The sequence below is a fragment of the Ranitomeya imitator genome, chromosome 4 (assembly GCF_032444005.1).
Source record: "Ranitomeya imitator isolate aRanImi1 chromosome 4, aRanImi1.pri, whole genome shotgun sequence".
Taxonomy (NCBI): domain Eukaryota; kingdom Metazoa; phylum Chordata; class Amphibia; order Anura; family Dendrobatidae; genus Ranitomeya; species Ranitomeya imitator.
The window spans coordinates 464,478,909-464,497,790 of record NC_091285.1 but is presented as its reverse complement, the minus strand read 5'-3'; the positions used below and the strand labels follow the sequence as shown (position 1 = coordinate 464,497,790).

The 18,882-nt window shown below is 43.1% G+C and overlaps 1 protein-coding gene across 1 annotated transcript in view; it reads right to left on the bottom strand.

Moving 5' to 3' along the window:
• The window catches only part of LOC138676489 (proprotein convertase subtilisin/kexin type 5-like), a 349,710-nt gene extending 339,676 nt beyond the window's left edge, over positions 1 to 10,034 (bottom strand). The window contains exon 1 of the mRNA XM_069765826.1: positions 9,734 to 10,034. Within this exon, the coding sequence (XP_069621927.1) occupies positions 9,734 to 9,917 (184 nt within the window). The 5' untranslated portion in view covers positions 9,918 to 10,034. The remainder of the gene's footprint in view (positions 1 to 9,733) is intronic.
• Positions 10,035 to 18,882: the final 8,848 nt, after the last annotated feature.

The following is an 18,882-nucleotide window of genomic DNA, read 5'->3' as shown; positions in this document are numbered from 1 at the left end:
AATAATGCTGAAAAGTCACCAAATTTTTGTAAAATGCAAGGCTGCACAAAAATGTTGCCACTTTGGTAGTTGGGTAAAATTACCCAGCTCAAACAAAGTGGGTGAAGCTCAGGCAGGACTGGGCATGTTGACCACCGTTCATCAAATTCAATACGAACTGCCGTGTTCCTTACACCACCGATTTTACCCCAAAACACCCTCTCATCAAGACTGGCATGAATTAACATTGGTCTTGATGAATCGGGGCCCAAGTTTTAAAATCAGTACTAATTTCAAGCAATCTGCTTCTTGGCTCTCATTGCAAACACTGCTGTTTAGTTACAAAGACTGACATCCTACAGTCCGCTTTTTCATATCTACAGTTTGTTATAATGTATCAGAGCATAGTGAATTCTGTTAGAGCTAAATAAAACAGTACACATTTCACTTCTTTCCTGAACTTTAGAGTGATAGCTAAGCTGTGTCCTTTATCAGATACAGTTGTATGAAAAATGCCCTTTTCCTGGTTTCCTATTCTTATACATGTTTGTCACACTTAAATGTTTCAGACAACCAAATTTAAATATTAGACAAAGATAACACAACTAAAGACAAAATGTAGTTTTTAAATGAAGGTTTTTATTATTAAGTGAAAAAGATATCCAAACCTACAGGGCCCTGTGTGAAAAAGTGATCCCTAGCCACTGGCCTGATTACTGCCACACCTGTTCTCAATCAAGAAATCATGTCGCGATATCATGTCGTGATCCAAGGAAATTCTGGAACAAATGAAAAACAAAGTAATTTAGATCTATTAGTCTCTGCACTGGCTGTGAGCGCCGGCCAGCCGTAAAGCACAGCGGTGACGTCACCGCTCTGCTTTCCGGCCGCTGTGCTCACAGTCAGTGCAGGAAAGCACAGCGCCGGGGACAGACAGCGGAAGGTAAGTATGTAATGTTGTTTTTTTTACTTTTACGATGGTAACCAGGGTAAACATCGGAAGGTCTACCACATCGGAAGGTGGCAGATGAGGTTTAACAATGATAAATGTAAGGTTATACACATGGGAAGAGGGAATCAATATCACCATTACACACTGAACGGGAAACCACTGGGTAAATCTGACAGGGAGAAGGACTTGGGGATCCTAGTTAATGATAAACTTACCTGGAGCAGCCAGTGCCAGGCAGCAGCTGCCAAGGCAAACAGGATCATGGGCTGCATTAAAAGAGGTCTGGATACACATGATGAGAGCATTATACTGCCTCTGTACAAATCCCTAGTTAGACCGCACATGGAGTACTGTGTCCAGTTTTGGGCACCGGTGCTCAGGAAGGATATAATGGAACTAGAGAGAGTACAAAGGAGGGCAACAAAATTAATAAAGGGGATGGGAGAACTACAATACCCAGATAGATTAGCGAAATTAGGATTATTTAGTCTAGAAAAAAGACGACTGAGGGGCGATCTAATAACCATGTATAAGTATATAAGGGGACAATACAAATATCTCGCTGAGGATCTGTTTATACCAAGGAAGGTGACGGGCACAAGGGGGCATTCTTTGCGTCTGGAGGAGAGAAGGTTTTTCCACCAACATAGAAGAGGATTCTTTACTGTTAGGGCAGTGAGAATCTGGAATTGCTTGCCTGAGGAGGTGGTGATGGCGAACTCAGTCGAGGGGTTCAAGAGAGGCCTGGATGTCTTCCTGGAGCAGAACAATATTGTATCATACAATTATTAGGTTCTGTAGAAGGACGTAGATCTGGGTATTTATTATGATGGAATATAGGCTGAACTGGATGGACAAATGTCTTTTTTCGGCCTTACTAACTATGTTACTATGTTACTATGTTACTAAGCGCGGCCCTGCGCTTAGTAACCCAATGTTTACCCTGGTTACCGGCATCGTTGGTCGCTGGAGAGCTGTCTGTGTGACAGCTCTCCAGCGACCAAACAGCGACGCTGCAGCGATCGACATCGTTGTCGGTATCGCTGCAGCGTCGCTGAGTGTGAAGGTACCTTAAGGTCAGCCCCCTCTAAACCAGGGCATGCAGGTCTTTAGAAAGTAAATCCATTGACAGCTTTATACCTTCTGTCTGTGACTGCATTTTCAAGAAAACCATATTTTACTTCATAGGCAAATGAGCCATTACGTGCTCTGAGTGTGACAGAACAGTTCCCACACTTTTGCCATCTGAATTTGTTTCCTACCAGCATGACCTGCCTTTGTGGCTTGATTGATAGCTCAATATCTTTCTGGCATCATGTGCCAGTCAACTAAATCAGATAGTAAGCTATCAATCAAGCTAAAGAAGCTGGTGAAAGGCCAGAAAACAATCTTGGGAGTCAGAGGCTCAGGAATTGCTCTGTCATGCCAAAAGCACTTAATGCCCTATTTTCAAATGAATTAAAGTCTTAATTTCCTGAGAATGCAGCAACAAATATAAATTATAAAGTTGTTGATACATTTTGTTTTCAATGACCCATATATGTGTAAGGGGGTTACAAGGACTTTATTATTACTCGTCCCGGATTTAAATGTGTTACTATGTCTTTATATAAACCGTTTTTCTCATGTGCTGTTGAATGTATACTGATACTTAGGGAAAGTTCAGTACCTCAATTAGAACACTAGATGGGGTACCTTAGGATAAATAGTTAAGATAGGATGGGCCACTGTGGGTAAGGGTACCGTCACACTAAGCGACGCTGCAGTGATACCGACAACGATGTCGATCGCTGCAGCGTCGCTGTTTGGTCGCTGGAGAGCTGTCACACAGACAGCTCTCCAGCGACCAACGATCCCGAGGTCCCCGGAAACCAGGGTAAACATCGGGTTACTAAGCGCAGGGCCACGCTTAGTAACCCGATGTTTACCATGGTTACCAGCGTAAATGTTAAAAAAACAAACACTACATACTTACCTTCAGCTGTCTGTCCTCCGGCAGTCTGCTTTCCTCTGCACTGTCAGCGCCGGTCAGCTGGAAAGCAGAGCGGTGACGTCACCGCTGTGCTTTACGGCCTGCCGGCACTGACTCAGGATGCAGGAGGAGTGCAGAGAAGCAGAGCGCCGGGGACAGACAGCTGAAGGTAAGTATGTAGTGTTTGTTTTTTTAACGTTTACGCTGGTAACCAGGGTAAACATCGGGTTACTAAGCGCGGCCCTGCGCTTAGTAACCCGATGTTTACCCTGGTTACCAGTGAAGACATCGCTGGATCGGTGTCACGCACGCCGATTCAGCGATGTCAGCGGGAGATCCAGCGACGAAATAAAATGTTGGATTTTCTTCAGCGACCAACGATCTCCCAGCAGGGGCCTGATCGTTGGTCGCTGTCACACATAACGATTTCCTTAACGATATCGTTGCTACGTCACAAAAAGCAACGATATCGTTAACGATATCGTTATGTGTGACGGTACCTTAAGCTATGAACATTTCCTGATTGTGGGTAGTGGAGCCAGGGAGCTCAAACAGTCTGGACAGCCTTTAGAGCCCTGGGACAGCATAGTTACCCCAAAAGTTGTGAAGCAAGGATCTCAGCCATCCAGGGTCTATAGTGGCCAGAAGCTTCTGGAGAAGGCTACTGCAGAAGTCACAGCAGAATAGAATCTCAAGTCGCTCCAAGATGTGACAGCTTTCTACATGGGCAGATGCAATTATGTCTGTGTGAAACGGACAGGGGAACCCCTGAAAGTAGTTAAGCCATACAGGCTGCAGTACCAAATGAGATGGTATGACCCGAGAGCATCCCCAGAGACGTGAGGAGGAGCACAGGGAGAGTGAAGGATGTGTACTTTGTGGAATCCCATGTCAATGCTGTAACTGATCTGGAAGTGCTGCGTATGGAAACAAGTAAAGTTGCTCATTTAAAGTTGGAACTGGACTCTGTTTCTTTATGCACTAAAGTGAAGGAAGAAGTTTCTCTGTGACTCTGAGAGGACCCTGAGAACTAGCCAAGTAAAACAGTGGAACTGTGTGTATGTGGTACAAGTGGCCAGGGCGCGCAAAAGCAGACATCTGTGCCAGCCATGAATATGGCCCTGGCTGCTGCTCACACTTGGCCTAGTTGGCAGGATCCTGCATCCTTGCAATGCGGGGATGCCGTGAAAATAAAGGTGCTGATACCCTGGATATGACTAGTATATCGGATGTGACTGAAACCCTGGATGTGACTGACACTGTATTTGTGACCAAGATGGTGACTCTAAAGATGGTGGAAAATGGTGCCAAAGTGGAGAACGGCAAATTTGATCCCACCCCTAATTGGGGTCCTGACCCAGAGATGGTGCAAAAATCCAGCTGGCAGCATACCCTGGTCCGCCCATGGTGGGCGAGTATGAGAAGAAGGCCTTGCCCCTTACAACAGATTGCAGCGAAATGGGTGTAGTGGACGGAAGCGACCCCACCTTGGAACATGTGTGGCCCAGAAGACAACCCCAGGTGCAGCTGCGTGTTGTCATTGCGAGACACGGCACTGGCAGCGATGGACCACTCTTGCACCCGTTGTCGCGGTGGCGTAGGCCACGTCGAGTCGCAGTGGCAGAAAGAAGAGGAGAAGACCTGACTCAGACAACAGAAGGGAGTCGCCAATGAATTCCAGACGGACCGATTCCCCGTACCTGCGGAGAAGAGCTGCCGGCGGCTGCCGGAGCTGGAACATCATCCTTGGGACCTGGAATCTCTTCACCCAAGGCCAGTGCTTCAATGTCATTGGGAACTAGAAACAACAACCACCCTGGAGGAGCCTGTGCCCGAAATGAAGGCTGAGCTGGAACTTCAACATCGGGAGCCGAAGTGCACAGCTGTATCGGGAGAGGAATTCAGCGGACGTGGGATGAGCGCTGTCAGGATGCTGGAACAGGAGGTGGTGAGTGCACCTTGGCCCTTGATCCTGGCAGGCTGGTCCACGCCTCGGCCCCTCACCCCGGGAGCCCCATCTGTCACTTGGCTTCCTGTCCCGAGGGCGAGCCCCTGCGTAGCGGTCACAGGCCTCTCATCCTGACTCCCGCTCACCAAACCCAGGAGACTAGACACATGTCTAGTAACAGCGAGTCCCATTCCCATCCGCAGATGGAGGGTCCTTTCCCATCCCCTGGGCAGGCCGCCTGGATTGTGGGAGTTAATGAGGGAAATAAGCAGCATGAGAAAGAGGTCAGGGTGGAGCTACAACGACATGGAGGGGGCACTATGGCCGGGTGTCGCACTCACGGACAGCTAGTCTACACGGACCTTGATCATGGGTATGGCTTCATACAAGAGGAAGGTACTAACGACAAGGTCTATGTCAATGCCGCCTCTGTCAAATTTGGAAGGCCCCTGGAAGAAGGGGATTGAGGTTCCATTTTTAAAGAGGACAGCCCACAGGGATATTTCGCGGTGGCTGTCACCCAGGACCAGAATGATGATCTGGAGCTGTATACGGCCCCGGAGCAGGCCCAGTCAGCCCCCTGTTCCCGGGCCACTGCTTCATCAAACTCTGTCTCTGTTCTGCCTTGGCATCCCTTGTCTCTTGCGGCTGTAGAGTCATCTTTGGTCCGAACCCGAGCATGGGGTTCAAAGGAGGACAATGCGGCATGGGATGTGTGCCGATGAAGTATAAACATTTCTGCTAAAAGGAGAGAGTTGTGCATGTTGCACTATAGGAAAAAAAATGAAGCAGGACTGTTCTGTGTCCCGCCCTAAGGTACCCCCAGAGTCAGGTGCAATGAGGTCGGTATGGCCTGGAGAAAATGTTTACTTTGCCTTTTTGTTTTGTTGTACCTGTTGTGCTTTTCCTGCTGGATGACAGGACTATGCCCTTGGACTAGGAACAAAACGTGTGTGGCTGTTGCAACAGACTGTGCTCCAGTTACAGGCAGCGCATATGCAAAGAAAGGGCAGTGCTATGGACAAAGGAAAGGGGGGAACACTAGGGTGCCAAGGAAATGCATGGTAAAAATTAAGTAGCAAGTTTTTGAAGGTCTTACCTCCTAATTTTGTTCCTTTTTGGTCATAGATATTTTATAATTTTCTTTTTTTAAGATTAGTTATAATTTACTGGTTGCTTAATGGCACATCATATTGCAGTTTTAAATGTTTGTTTAGTATTTTTCATCATGAATATCCTGCTTTATGTATGGTATGTTATGCCGTTTACCGATCAGATTAATTAAATTTACGCGAAAAACTGAACTGACTGCTACAATGTACATAATTGTGTAATGCATATTTTACTGTATTATAATGCTTACTGCCATTTTATGTTTTTTGAATTATAAATAGTATATCCAGTTAAAGATATGATGACAAACTGAGTGGTTATTGTGTGTACAATATTGTGGAAAATAAGAAACATGGAATAATTCACATGCCTTGAGCAAGTGGTAAATCTAAATTTAATGTCAGCATATTTTACATGGTGAATCCTTATGCCAAAAGGAACAAATTTGAGGGGTAAGACTCACCAATTTGCAAAGTTCATTTTTCCTTGGCACCCTAGCGAACACCCTCCCCAAGGACTGAGGACCTAACAGATAGGTCCAATTGTTTTTTTCTGTTCGGGTGTCAGGCCCTCTTCAGTTCGGGTGGCTGTGTGTCAGGCCCTCTTCAGAGAAAAAGGACTCTTATGTGTCATTAAAAAAAAAAGACTTTGCTCGCGGCGAGCCAATATATCTTTACTTCAATTGCCTCCCTGTACGAGTATTACGTTGTACATAATAAAGTTTTACGCGTAAATCGTCGGAGATGACCATTATTGAAGGAAGGGGGAATGTAATCGGATTACAGGGACATTATTATTACTGGTCCCGGTTTTGAATGTGTTACTCTGTTTTTATATAAACGGTTTTTGTCATGTGTTGTTTAATGTATACTTAGGGAAAGTGCAGTATCTCAATTAGGACACTAGATGGGGTACCTTAGGATACATAGTTAAGATAGGAGGGGCCACTGAGGGTAAGCTAGGAACATTTCCTGATTGTGGGCAGTGGAGCCAGGGAGCCCAAACAGTCCGGATGGGCTTTAGAGCCCTGGGACAGCATAGTGACCCCACAACATTGTGAAGCTAGGAGCCCAGCCATCCAGGGTCTATAGTGGCCAGAAGCTACAGGAGAAGGCTACCGCAGAAGTCACAGCAGAATAGAATCAGAAGTCACTCCAAGATGTGGCAGCTTTCTATGTGGGCAGATGCCCTTATGTCTGGAGCAAAACGGACAGAGGAACCCCTGAAAATAGTTAAGCCATACAGGGAATACGCTATGGTACCGAGTGAGACGGTACGACTTGGGAACAGCCCTGGAGATGTGAGCAGGAGCACAGGGAGAGTGAAGGATATGTACTGTGTGGTATCCCATGTCTATGCTGTAACTGATCTGGATGTGCTGCGTATGGAAACAAGTAAAGTTGTTTATTTAAAGTTGGAACTGGACTCTGTCTCTTTATGCACTAAACTGAGGGAATAAGTTTCTCTGAGACTCAGAAAGGACCCTTAGAACCAGGCAAGTGAAACAGTGGGACTCTGTGTATGTGTACGGGTGGCCAGGGCGCGCAAAACCACGCATCTGTGCGGGCCATGACTACGGCCCTGGCTGCCGCTCACATATGCATGTCCATAAGTGTGGTTTGATGTTTGGAGGGGTTGATCTTACTGCCAGATTCCTTAAAAGCTAAGCGTCTGCAGTGATTTTGCTGGGCATAGCTTCTCTTCCACCGTGATGACTAGGATCTACATGGTAGTAATTGTGCTGGGCATTTCTTTCATCGTCTATGCAACAGAGAAGCAAATCTACAAAAAAGTATGACCAAAATTTGCAATAAGGATCAAATACAGATGCACATAAGATGTGCTCTGATCATGCCTTTACAGTCACCCATCTACTGGAGCCAATCACAGGAAGACAAAAGAATGGGTTGTTGCGTCATCATCACTTCCGTTCCTCGTGCAAACTAGTAAAGCAACCTACATTGCAGCCCCAGAATTAGATTAAGTGGGTATACCTGATTTTTTTTCCTAGAAAGAGAGGGGCGCAATAGCGCAGTTACCAAAATAACAATTAGTTTACTGTAAGGTAAAATGCTCACCTTTACACGTTGTGAGTATGCACAACACATATAGTAAGTATGATAAGAGGGCTGCAGGATCTTCAAGAAATTCTGGATAGGATATTTAAGATGCTGACAATTCCGCGCTCCTCAAAACTCAGGGAAGGGAATCACAGAGTTCAGGAGAGTTGCATACTTTATTCAGGGCTATAAAACTACGCGTTTCGTGGACGTCCTGTCCACTTCCTCAGGTACATAGCCAATTCAATATGCAACTCTTCTGAAATCTGTGATTCCCTTTCCTGATTTTGGAGGAGCACAGAATTGTCAGCATCTTGAATATCCTATCCAGAATTAGATTTTTTTTTTCCCTAGATTTTGAAGCCATCTCTGCAGTTTCTAAATTTTGTTTAGAGGTCAAACAATCCCATTAACTAAATCTCCAAATTTATGCTCAGATCATACAGGTGTATTTTACCCAATGATCCCAATTGTAAACATATTATTTTTGGGGGCTGTGTATCACTGAATATGGAAGTGAAGCAGACTACTATTCCCTACAGTTTTTTTTTAAAAGCATATTGACCCATACTAGCATGATTTAGACCAAAATGACACTCTTTTGTGCCTATGACTTGATGTATATGCCAGGCGGTTACCCAGCACATACTATTAATGTAATATGAACCTAGCCTGATTTGTAAGCTGCTCATGATCACCCCCTGACAAAGTGTAAAGTCATACCAACATGTTACTGTGGAAATATCAACATATTGCCACACTTTATGTATATATACTTTTCCATGACACCTTCTTCAGTTACGTCAAGATACATGGCCTGGGGTCATGCTTGCAGTTCTAGGAGTCTTTTTTTTTTTTTTTGCTTTACAATTTAACTGAATGAACTGACAAACCGATGACCAATTAACATCGATTTACATCAGATTATGAGATATAATTATCAGATTATCAGGTTTTTATAATATATGACCATTCCCCACAATGTTAAGAAGAAAAAAACTCAACCTGGGTGTAAACTAGCACGAACAATTACAAATTAGCAACTAATAAAGCTTCAAAATCCTGAGCCAAATGCCAGTCTAACTCCTCAATCAGAAATGCATGGACTGGCAGCGGTCCTCCTGACCCAAATTTGCTAGCCTTGTAGGAATATATGAGTTCAGGTCAGGAGACCCGTGGCCGGACCGTGCATCATGGTCCTACATCGACATCTGAATGTAGATTAGAGTTTACACTCACAAATATGATATAAGAAGGAGAATAACACAAATATCCATATTCACATCAATGTAAAAAAATAAACAAACATTTATTAATAAACAGAATGGGAAAATCTGTAGCCACTATATTACTACTATATTACTACCACTATATTACTATATTACTATGTTACTATATTAACAAGAAAAGTCCTTTACTGTGATCACATGGATTATTTTCGATTGTCTAGAATGTAATATAGCAAATCACATTAAGCCAATTTTATTTTAATTATTTTGTGTTTTTTACCAGTGGGTTTGTTCCTACTGCACCTAGTAGATTGGCCCTATAAACACATCATTCATTTGTTGCACTTGCTTATGAGGTGTCGCAGCATCCATACAAACGAGCTAAAAATTATCAGCAAAGTTCTGTCTGGATGTAAACATAAAAGTTTATGTGCGGAATTTATCATTAATTACAGTTTCCAGTCACACACTGTTACTTACCCATGCCACACTGGGTGCATTCATAAGGCTCCTGCCCACTGCATTCCTCACAGTTAGAGTGGCAGTTCACACACTGAGCGTTAAGTGCAAACTGACCATTGGGACACATCATGGCCGACAAGAGGCCACAGACTTGCAAAAGAAGCAGCATAGAGCTGTATACTGTTGCTTTTTTCAGCTCCATTTCTCGGGGCAGACTCTCCCAGCAAAGTGTCTGCTATCCAACAGGTGCACCCTGACAATGAGCAGGGAGAGAGAGTTTCCTTGAATGAATTGCAGCATGAAATTAGAGTCAAAGACTAGTCAAACCGGTTTCTATCCACTTTCCCGCAGATCAAATTCCAGAATTATTGAAGGAAAGCAATATGGGCAGGAAAAAATGTCCTTTAGCCTCTGGTTAACTGAGCTACTTGCAGAAGTGGAAGAGCTGTGTCTGTGGTATCTATTTGTTCTATAGGTGGTTGATCCAGGTGCATTACCCACACAGAAGCCATTACTCTCTGACTACCGATATAGTTTTGCCAATGATGTTATCTGACACAGTCTGTACTCATATTATAGATCTAGAGAGTATATTCTTTTATGTGAAAAACCTTTTACCCAACATTTTATAAACAAAAATAGGTAATATAAAGGAAATATAAAAAAGAGAAGTTGTTTGTGAGCCATAACCTGACTTTTAAAGTCCATGATGTGTCTTTATTTTACTTGTATCAAAGATTTGGTTAACATTGTTCTGATTCTGTTTAAGCAGCATTTATGAAAAACTAGATGGTGGCGCGATTCTAATGTATCGGGTATTCTAGAATATGTTGGTAGTATATAGCACAGGCTACGTACTATATTGCACAGTGACGTAGTATATAACACAACCGACGTAGTACATAACATAGCTACGTAGTATATAACAGAGCTACGTAGTATGTAACACAGCGTACATAGTATATAGCAGAGCTACGTAGTTTATAACACAGCCACGTAGTATATAACATAGCCACGTAGCATATTATAGAGCCACGTAGTATATTGCACAGGCACGTAGTATATTGCACAGCCACGTAGTATATAACACAGTCACGTAGTGTATTGCACAGCTACGTAGTGTATTGCACAGAGATGTAGTATGTAACAGAGCCCACAGCTATGTAGTAAATTGGTCAGCGATGTAGTATATAACATAGCCACGTAGTATATTGTAGAGGCACATAGTATATTGCATAGCTACATAGTATATTGCACAGCCACGTAGTATATAACAGAGCCACGTAGTATATTGCACAGTCGACGTAGTATATAACAGAACCGACACAGCTACATAGTATATTGCACAGCTACGTAGCATATAACACAGAGCACGTAGTATATTGCACAGCCACATAGTATATTGGACAGTCACATTGTATATTGCACAGTCACGTTGTATATTGCCCAGCTACATAGTGTATAGCACAGAGATGTAGTATGTAACAGAGCCCATGCAGTATGTAACACAGCCCACGTAGTATATAGCAATGTGGGCACTATATGCGTGGTTAAAAAATAAACATATGCTCACCTTTCGAAGGCCCATTGAAGTCCTGGCGCCTGTGTATGGTACACGCGGCAGCTTCCGGTCCCAGGGTTGGTCTGAGTACAGGACCTGTGATGACATCGCGGTCACATGACCGTGACGTCATGGCAGGTCCTTCTCGCATAGCATCCTTGGCACCGGAACCTGCCGCTTGCACTGCCGAGGACAGCGCGACGTCGGAGGGTGAGAATAACCTTTTTTTATTAGTATTATTTGTAACATTAGATCTTTTTACTATTGATGCTGCATATGCTCCGGTAACGCTGCCATTAACCCTGTGTGAGGGCTGACTGGAGGGGAGTATGGAGCGGGCACTGACTGCGGGGAGGAAAGAGCGGCCATTTTGCTGCTGGACTGTGCCCGTCTCTGATTGGTCGTGGCAATGGTCGTGGGCGTTTTGCCACGACCAATCAGCGACTTGGATTTCCATGACAGACAGAGGCTGCGACCAATGAATATCCGTGACAGACAGACAGAAAGGAAGTGACCGTTAGACAATTATATAGTAGATGAACAAACTCCCTCTAAGTATAAGTTGTCCTTAGCATAAACTGACATTTTATATACCATATATCTTAAGCTGGTAAACCAGGGAAGAAGCAAATACAGTACCTTGAAAAACTATTCATACCAAATGAACTTTTCTGAATTTTTCACGTTACACACACAAACTGAAATGTATTTTATTGGGATTTTATGTGCCATATCAACACAAAGTAGCAAGTATTTGTGATGTGTAGAGGAAATGATTCATGGTTTTCTGTGTATTTTAAAAATTGTGACATGCATTTGTATTCAGATTAGGTGGACGGCCATGTCTTGTTAGGTTTGCTATTGTGCCATATGCCTTCCATTTTTTTGATGATGGATTGAACAGTGCCCTGTAAGATATTCACAACTTTATCCCTGACCTGAGTGGTGTGTTCTTTGGTTTTCATGATGCAGTTTGATCCCTAATGTTCTCAAACCAACCTCTGAGGCCTTCACAGAACAGCTGTAGTTATACTGAGAATAAATATCACACAGGTGGAACCAATTTTCAAATTATGTGACTTCTAGAGGCAATTGGTCACTCTGGATTTTATTTAGGGGCTGAAAACAAATGCACATCACAATTTTCAGATTTATAGTTTTAAAATAATTAGAAAACCATGTACCATTTCCTTTACACTTTGCAAATGCTTGATACTTTGTGTTGGTATATCAAGTAAAATCCCCGTAAAATACATTCAAGTTGTGGCTATAACATTAAAAATGTGGAAAATTTCACAGGGTATGAATATTTTTCAAGGCACTGTAAATTCCAAAATGCTTACACATGTCAAAAATTTTCCATGATGTGGGTCACTGTGATATTAATAATGTGCAAAATTGTAAAACATTTTAGTTAATCAGATGTTTCATTTTGCTATTGAGAAAAGAAGAAGAGAAGAGCAGATGGCGCATTTAGAGGAGCACAGTAAATAACTGTATAGTCTGGTTTAGATACAGCCTTAGTTTCATAGCCAATTTAGAACAATTACTCATAAAACTATTGTTACGGGAATAGCATAACACTACATACAATAAATCTGCAGAAGAGGGCATCTCTTGCATAAAGCCCTGTTCACATGCAGTGACAGTACTGCGGGCGAAAATTATGATGAAGAGATAAGGAAACGTGCGTTGGGGCAGCGGGGACACTTTAACAAACAGTGATCTTATATGTTAGTGTACTTTCAAATCTGTGCTCTCATTATTGTTACTATTTGGGAAGCTTTACTTATACATTCTTCACTATATTAGAGCTTGATTCATATTTTCTTTTTTCTATACACCTACCCTATTATGTATGTGCTATCACTGCTTGTATACAGTGGGGAAAATAAGCATATGATAAACTGCTGATTTTGCAAGCTTTCCCACCTACATAGAAGATGTACAGTTGACCTAGAAGTTTACATACACTATATAAAAAAACGCATGTGTATGTTTTTCTCAATATCTGACATGAAATCATAATAAACCTTTCCAGTTTTATGTCAATAAGCATTACCATAATTATTCATATTTGCCAAATGCCAGAATAATGAGAGAGAGATGATAATGTTTCAAGTCATTTTTATTACTTACTGCAAAGTCAAAAGTTTACTTACACTAAGATTACTATGCCTTTAAACAGTTCTAAACAAAATCCAGACAATCACATTGTATTATTTTTACATACCAAAATTTCTGACTATAAGAGGCACCGGACCATAACACACGCCTAGGTTTTAGAGGAGGAGATTGGAAAAAAATTGAAGCAAAAAATGAGGTCAATTCTGCACTTAATGTCCCCTATCCTGTTATGCATGGTCGCATCATCCCCATCCTGGTATGCGTGACACCCTCATCCCTATCCTGGTATGCATGGCCCTCTCATTCTGGTGTGCATTACCCCTCTTCCACATTCCGTTATGCATTATCCCCTCATCTCCATTCTGGTATGCATGGCCCCCCTCATCCCTATCCTGGTATGCCGTACCACCTCATCCCGATTCTGGTATGCATGGCCCCTCATCCCCATCCTGGTATGCATGGCTACCTCATCTCTATCCTGGTATGCATGGCCCTCTCTTCCCCATCCTGGTATGCATGGCATTCTCTTCCCTAGCCTGGTAGGCATGTCCCCTCATCTCTATCATGGTAGGCATGGTCCCCCTCCTCTCTACCCTGGTATGCATGGCCCCATCCTTATCCAGGTATGATTGACCCCCATCCTGGTATGCATGGCCCTCCCATCCCTATTCTGATTTGCAGGGACTCCATCTCCATCCTGTTATGCGTGGCCTCATCCTTATCCTAGTATGCAGGGACCCTATCTCCATTCTGGTATGCATGGCCCCATCTTTATCCTGGTATGATTGGTCTCAATCCCCATCCTGGTATTCAAGGCCCCCCTCACCAGAAAAACATATAAAAAACATAAACCATTATACTTACCTTCCTGCGCTCCCTCGCAGAATCTTGTTTTGATGCCAGCAGCAGCTTTATGGCTCTAAGAAGAGCATGGTAGTGATGTCATGCGCTGCTTACAAGCCTAGCACAGCTGCTAAAATACTCACTGCTCTCCACGCCAGGACTATGTGTGTGGATCACAGTGAATATTCATTGCTCTTTAGTAGCAAGCACAGTGTTAGCTGCAGCCGCTGGCTTCCTGCAGCTGCCGGGCTTTGACGTGTGCCGCTACGAAAGGGAAGAAATATTCCATACATTCCACACCTATGGGAGTGGAGAGCAGTGAATATTCATTGCCTTAAGTAGCGAGTAGGGTTGAGCGAAACGGGTCGGCCATATTCAGAAGTCGCCGACTTTTGGCAAAGTCGGGTTTCATGAAACCCGACCTGACCCCTGTGTGGGGTCGGCCATGAAGTCGGCGATCTTCTGAATCTGGTATTGGGATTCCGATCCCGAGTTCCGATATGTTTGCAATATCGGAAATCGGAATCCATATTTAAGTGTAAAATAAAGAATTAAAATAAAAAATATCGCTATACTTACCCTCTGACGCGCCCTGGTACTAACCGGCAGCCTTTCCTCCTTCGAATCAGTGCTTGCAGGACCTTGCGGTGACGTCGCGGCTTGTGATTGGTCACGCAACCGCCCATGTGACCGCTCGCGCGACCAATCACAAGCCGCGACGTCACAGCAAGGTCCTGCAAGCGCTGATTCTTAGGAAGGAAGGCTGCCGGAAAGAAGCAGGGCGTGTCCGAGGGTGAGTATATACCTAATAGGAATATACTCAAGGTCCTGCAAGCGCTGATTCGAAGGAAGGAAGGTTTCCGGTTAGTACCAGGGCGCATCCGAGAGTGAGTATAGCGATATTTTTTATTTTAATTTTTTATTTTACACTTAAATATGGATTGCAGGGCCTGAAGGAGAGTTTCCTCTCCTTCAGACCCTGGGAACCATTGGAAACCCAATGCACTGCATTGGGTTTCGAGTTTCGGCCGACCCCGACCCCGACTTTTTTATAGGATCGGCCGATTTCACTCGACCCGACTTTTGAAAAAGTCGAGTTTCGTGAAACCCGACCTGATCCTATAAAAGTAAAAGTCGCTCAACCCTAGTGCGAGCACACATGACCGCCAAAAACAAGCCAGCGGCTAACACGGTGCTTGCTATTAAAGAGAAATTAATATTTACTGCTTTCCATGCCCATGGAAGTATTAAATACAATATAAAAATAGAATGTAAAATTTGGTAAAGAAATCTTTATTTGCAATTACAGAGGTCAGGGATTTTGGTCCACTCATCCATGCAGATTGTCTCCTGATCTTTCAGGTTTTGGGGCTGTCAATCGGCAACATTGAGTTTCAGCTCCCTGCAAAGATTTTCTATTGAGTTCAAATCTGGAGCCTAGCTGAGCCACTCCAGGAACTTAAAATGCTTCTTATGGAGCCACTCCTTATTTGCTGTGGCTGTTTCAGGTCATTGTCATGCTGGAAGACCCAGCCACAACCCATCTTCAATGCTCTTACTGAAAGAAGGAGGTTGTTCGACAAAATCTTGCCATACATGACCCCATCCATCCTCCCTTCAATACAGTACTGTCGTCCTGTCCCCTTTGCAGAAAAGCACCCCCAAACTATGATGTTTCCCCCACCATGCTTCACTGTTAGGATGCAGTGCTTGGGGTTGTACTAATCCTTCTTCTTCCTCCAAACACGGCAAGTGGAGTTGATACCAAAAAGTTCTATTTTGGTCTCATCTGACCACAAGACATTCTCCCATGCTTCCTATGGAACAACCAAATAATCAATGGCAAACTTCAAATGGGCCTGGACATGTTCTGGTATAAGTAGGGGGACCTTACGTACCCTGCAGGATTTTAATCCATGACGGCATAAGGTGTTACGAACTGTAATGTTTGAGAGTTTGGTCCTAGGTTATTTTCAGTTCACTAACTCTTTTACCCCACAAGTTGGTTTGCATGTTAAAGAGCAGGCCAATTTTTATAATTTTTACCAGTGTCAATTTATGAGGCAATTACTCTGGAATGCTTCAACAGATCCAACTGATTTTGAGAATGTTTTGTTTTCAAGACAAATTGTACTTCATGACAGTGGTAAAATTTATTCACTATAACTTGTGTTTAGTTGTGAAAAAAATGAAAATTTTGCGAAACTTTAGAACATTTTGAAATGTTCAAACTTTGAATTCTTATGCCCTTAAATGAGAGAGATGTGTCACACAAAATAGTTAATAAATAACATTCCCCACATGTCTACTTTACATCAGCATAATCTTTGAAATAATTTTTTTTTCCTTTGGAAGCTGTTAGGGTTAAAAGTTGACGAGCATTTTCTCCTTTTCCCCCAAAAATGTACAAAACAATTTTTTTAGGAACACACCTCACATTTGAAATGACTTTGAGGGCTCTATATGTAAGAAAATGCGCAAACGTGACATTATTCTAAAAACTGCACACCTCAAGGTCCTCAAAACCAAATTCAAGAAGTTTATTAACCCTTCAGGTACATCACAGCACTTTTTTGGAATGTGGAAAAAAAATGAACATTTTCCTTTTTTTCCACAAAAAATTTACTTCAGATCCAATATTTTTTTGTTTTGACAAGGGTAACAGGAAAAATGGACCTCAAAATTTGTTCTGCAATGTCTCCTGAGCATGCCGATACTTCATATGAGGGAGAAAACTACTGTTTGGGCGCATGGCAGAGCTCGGAAGGGAAAGAGCCCCACTTGACTTTTTGAATGCAAAATTTGCTGTAACAATTGTCGCATGCCATGTTGCGTTTGGAGAGTCCTGGTGTGCCTAAACAGATAAAACCTCCACATGTCACACCATTTTAGAAACTAGACCCCTCAGGGAACTGATTTAGATGTGTGGTGAGCACATTTCACTCTCAGTTGCTTCACCGAAGTTTATAACATTGAGCTGTGAAAATAAAAAAAGTCAAATTTTTCTCACAAAAATGTTATTTTAGCCCAAAATGTTCCATTTTCATAGGGGTAACAAGAGAAATTGCACCAAACAATTTGTTGTGCAATTTCTTCTGAGTACGCCGATATCCTATATGAGGGAGAAAACTACAATTTGGGTGCACAGCAGGGCTTGGAAGGGAAGGAGTGTCATTTGACTTTTTGCATGTAAATTTTCCTGGAATCATATCGGACTTCATGTACCATTTGGAGAGCTCCTGATGTGCCTAAACAATGGAAACCCCCCACAAGTGACCCTATTTTGAAAACTAGATCCCTCAAGGAAAGTATTTAGATATGTGGTGAGCACCTTGACCCCCAGGTGCTTCCCAAAAGTTTATAACATTGAGTTCAGAATTTGCTGGAATGGTTTGAGGGTGCCATGTCACATTGGCAGAGCACCTGGCAGAAACCCCCCATATGTGAACTCATTTTGCAAACTACATTCCCAATAAATTCATCTAGGTGTGCAGTGATCATATTGATACCACATGTGCCTCACAGAATTTTATACCATTGAGCGGTGAAGAAAGCATTTATTACATTTTTACCACTAAAATGTTGTTTTAGCCCCAAGTTTTTAATTTTTCTAAGGGCTAAAAGGAATTTTTTTCACAACAAACAGGTCCATTTTTTTCCTGAGTGCAACAATACCCTACATGTAGTTGGGAAATATTTTTCAGGCAGAATGCAAAGCTCAGAAGGCAAGGAGCACTGCACTGACAGATAAAGTTGCTGATCATGCACTGTGAATGATCAGCAACTTTCTTACCTCTGGTGACCAGGACGTTAAAGTGCTGGGAGCGGTGTGGGAATCAGTTGACATCTGGCGGTGATCATGCTCGCACAGCGTGTGCGCGCACACGATCTCCAAGACATATCCATACAACACAGGTCAATAAGACCCTGGTCACTAGGACATCTCAGGTGGGAAAGGGGTTAACCAGGTCCTCCTGCATAGTTCTGAGTTGACTCCTGAACTTTTTCAAAATCATCCAGATTGAGAAAGATTGACAGTCATCTTGTGATTCTACTATTTTCTAACAATTGGACCAACAGTTGTGGTTTTCTCACCCAGCCGCTTACCTATTGTCCTGTAGCCCATCCCAGCCTTGTGCTGGTCTACAGTTTTGTTCTTGGTATCCTTGGTGTCATGATCCCAATGGCAGGGGATCACATAAGGACAAGCACACAAAAAACAGAACAAGCTCTAGGGTGATGGAAACTGAGCTGACCGCGATCCTGAACCTAATTCACAACACTAGCAGTAGCCGGGGAACGTGCCTACGATGATTCTAGACGTCTCGCGCCAGCCGAAGGACTAGCTTCCCCTATTAGAAGAAACAAAGACCTCTCTTGCCTCCAGAGAAACACCCCACAGAAATAGCAGCCCCCCACATGTAATGACAGTGAAATGAGAGGAAAGCACATACGTAGTAATGAAAACAGATTCAGCAAAATGAGGTCCGCTAAAACTAGATAGCAGAGGATACAAAAGTGAACTGCGCGGTCAGCGAAAAACCCTACAAAAAACCATCCTGAAATTACCTGAACTCATGTGCCAAATCATGGAACATGAGGAGTAATATCAGCCCACTAGAGCAACCAGCAACAA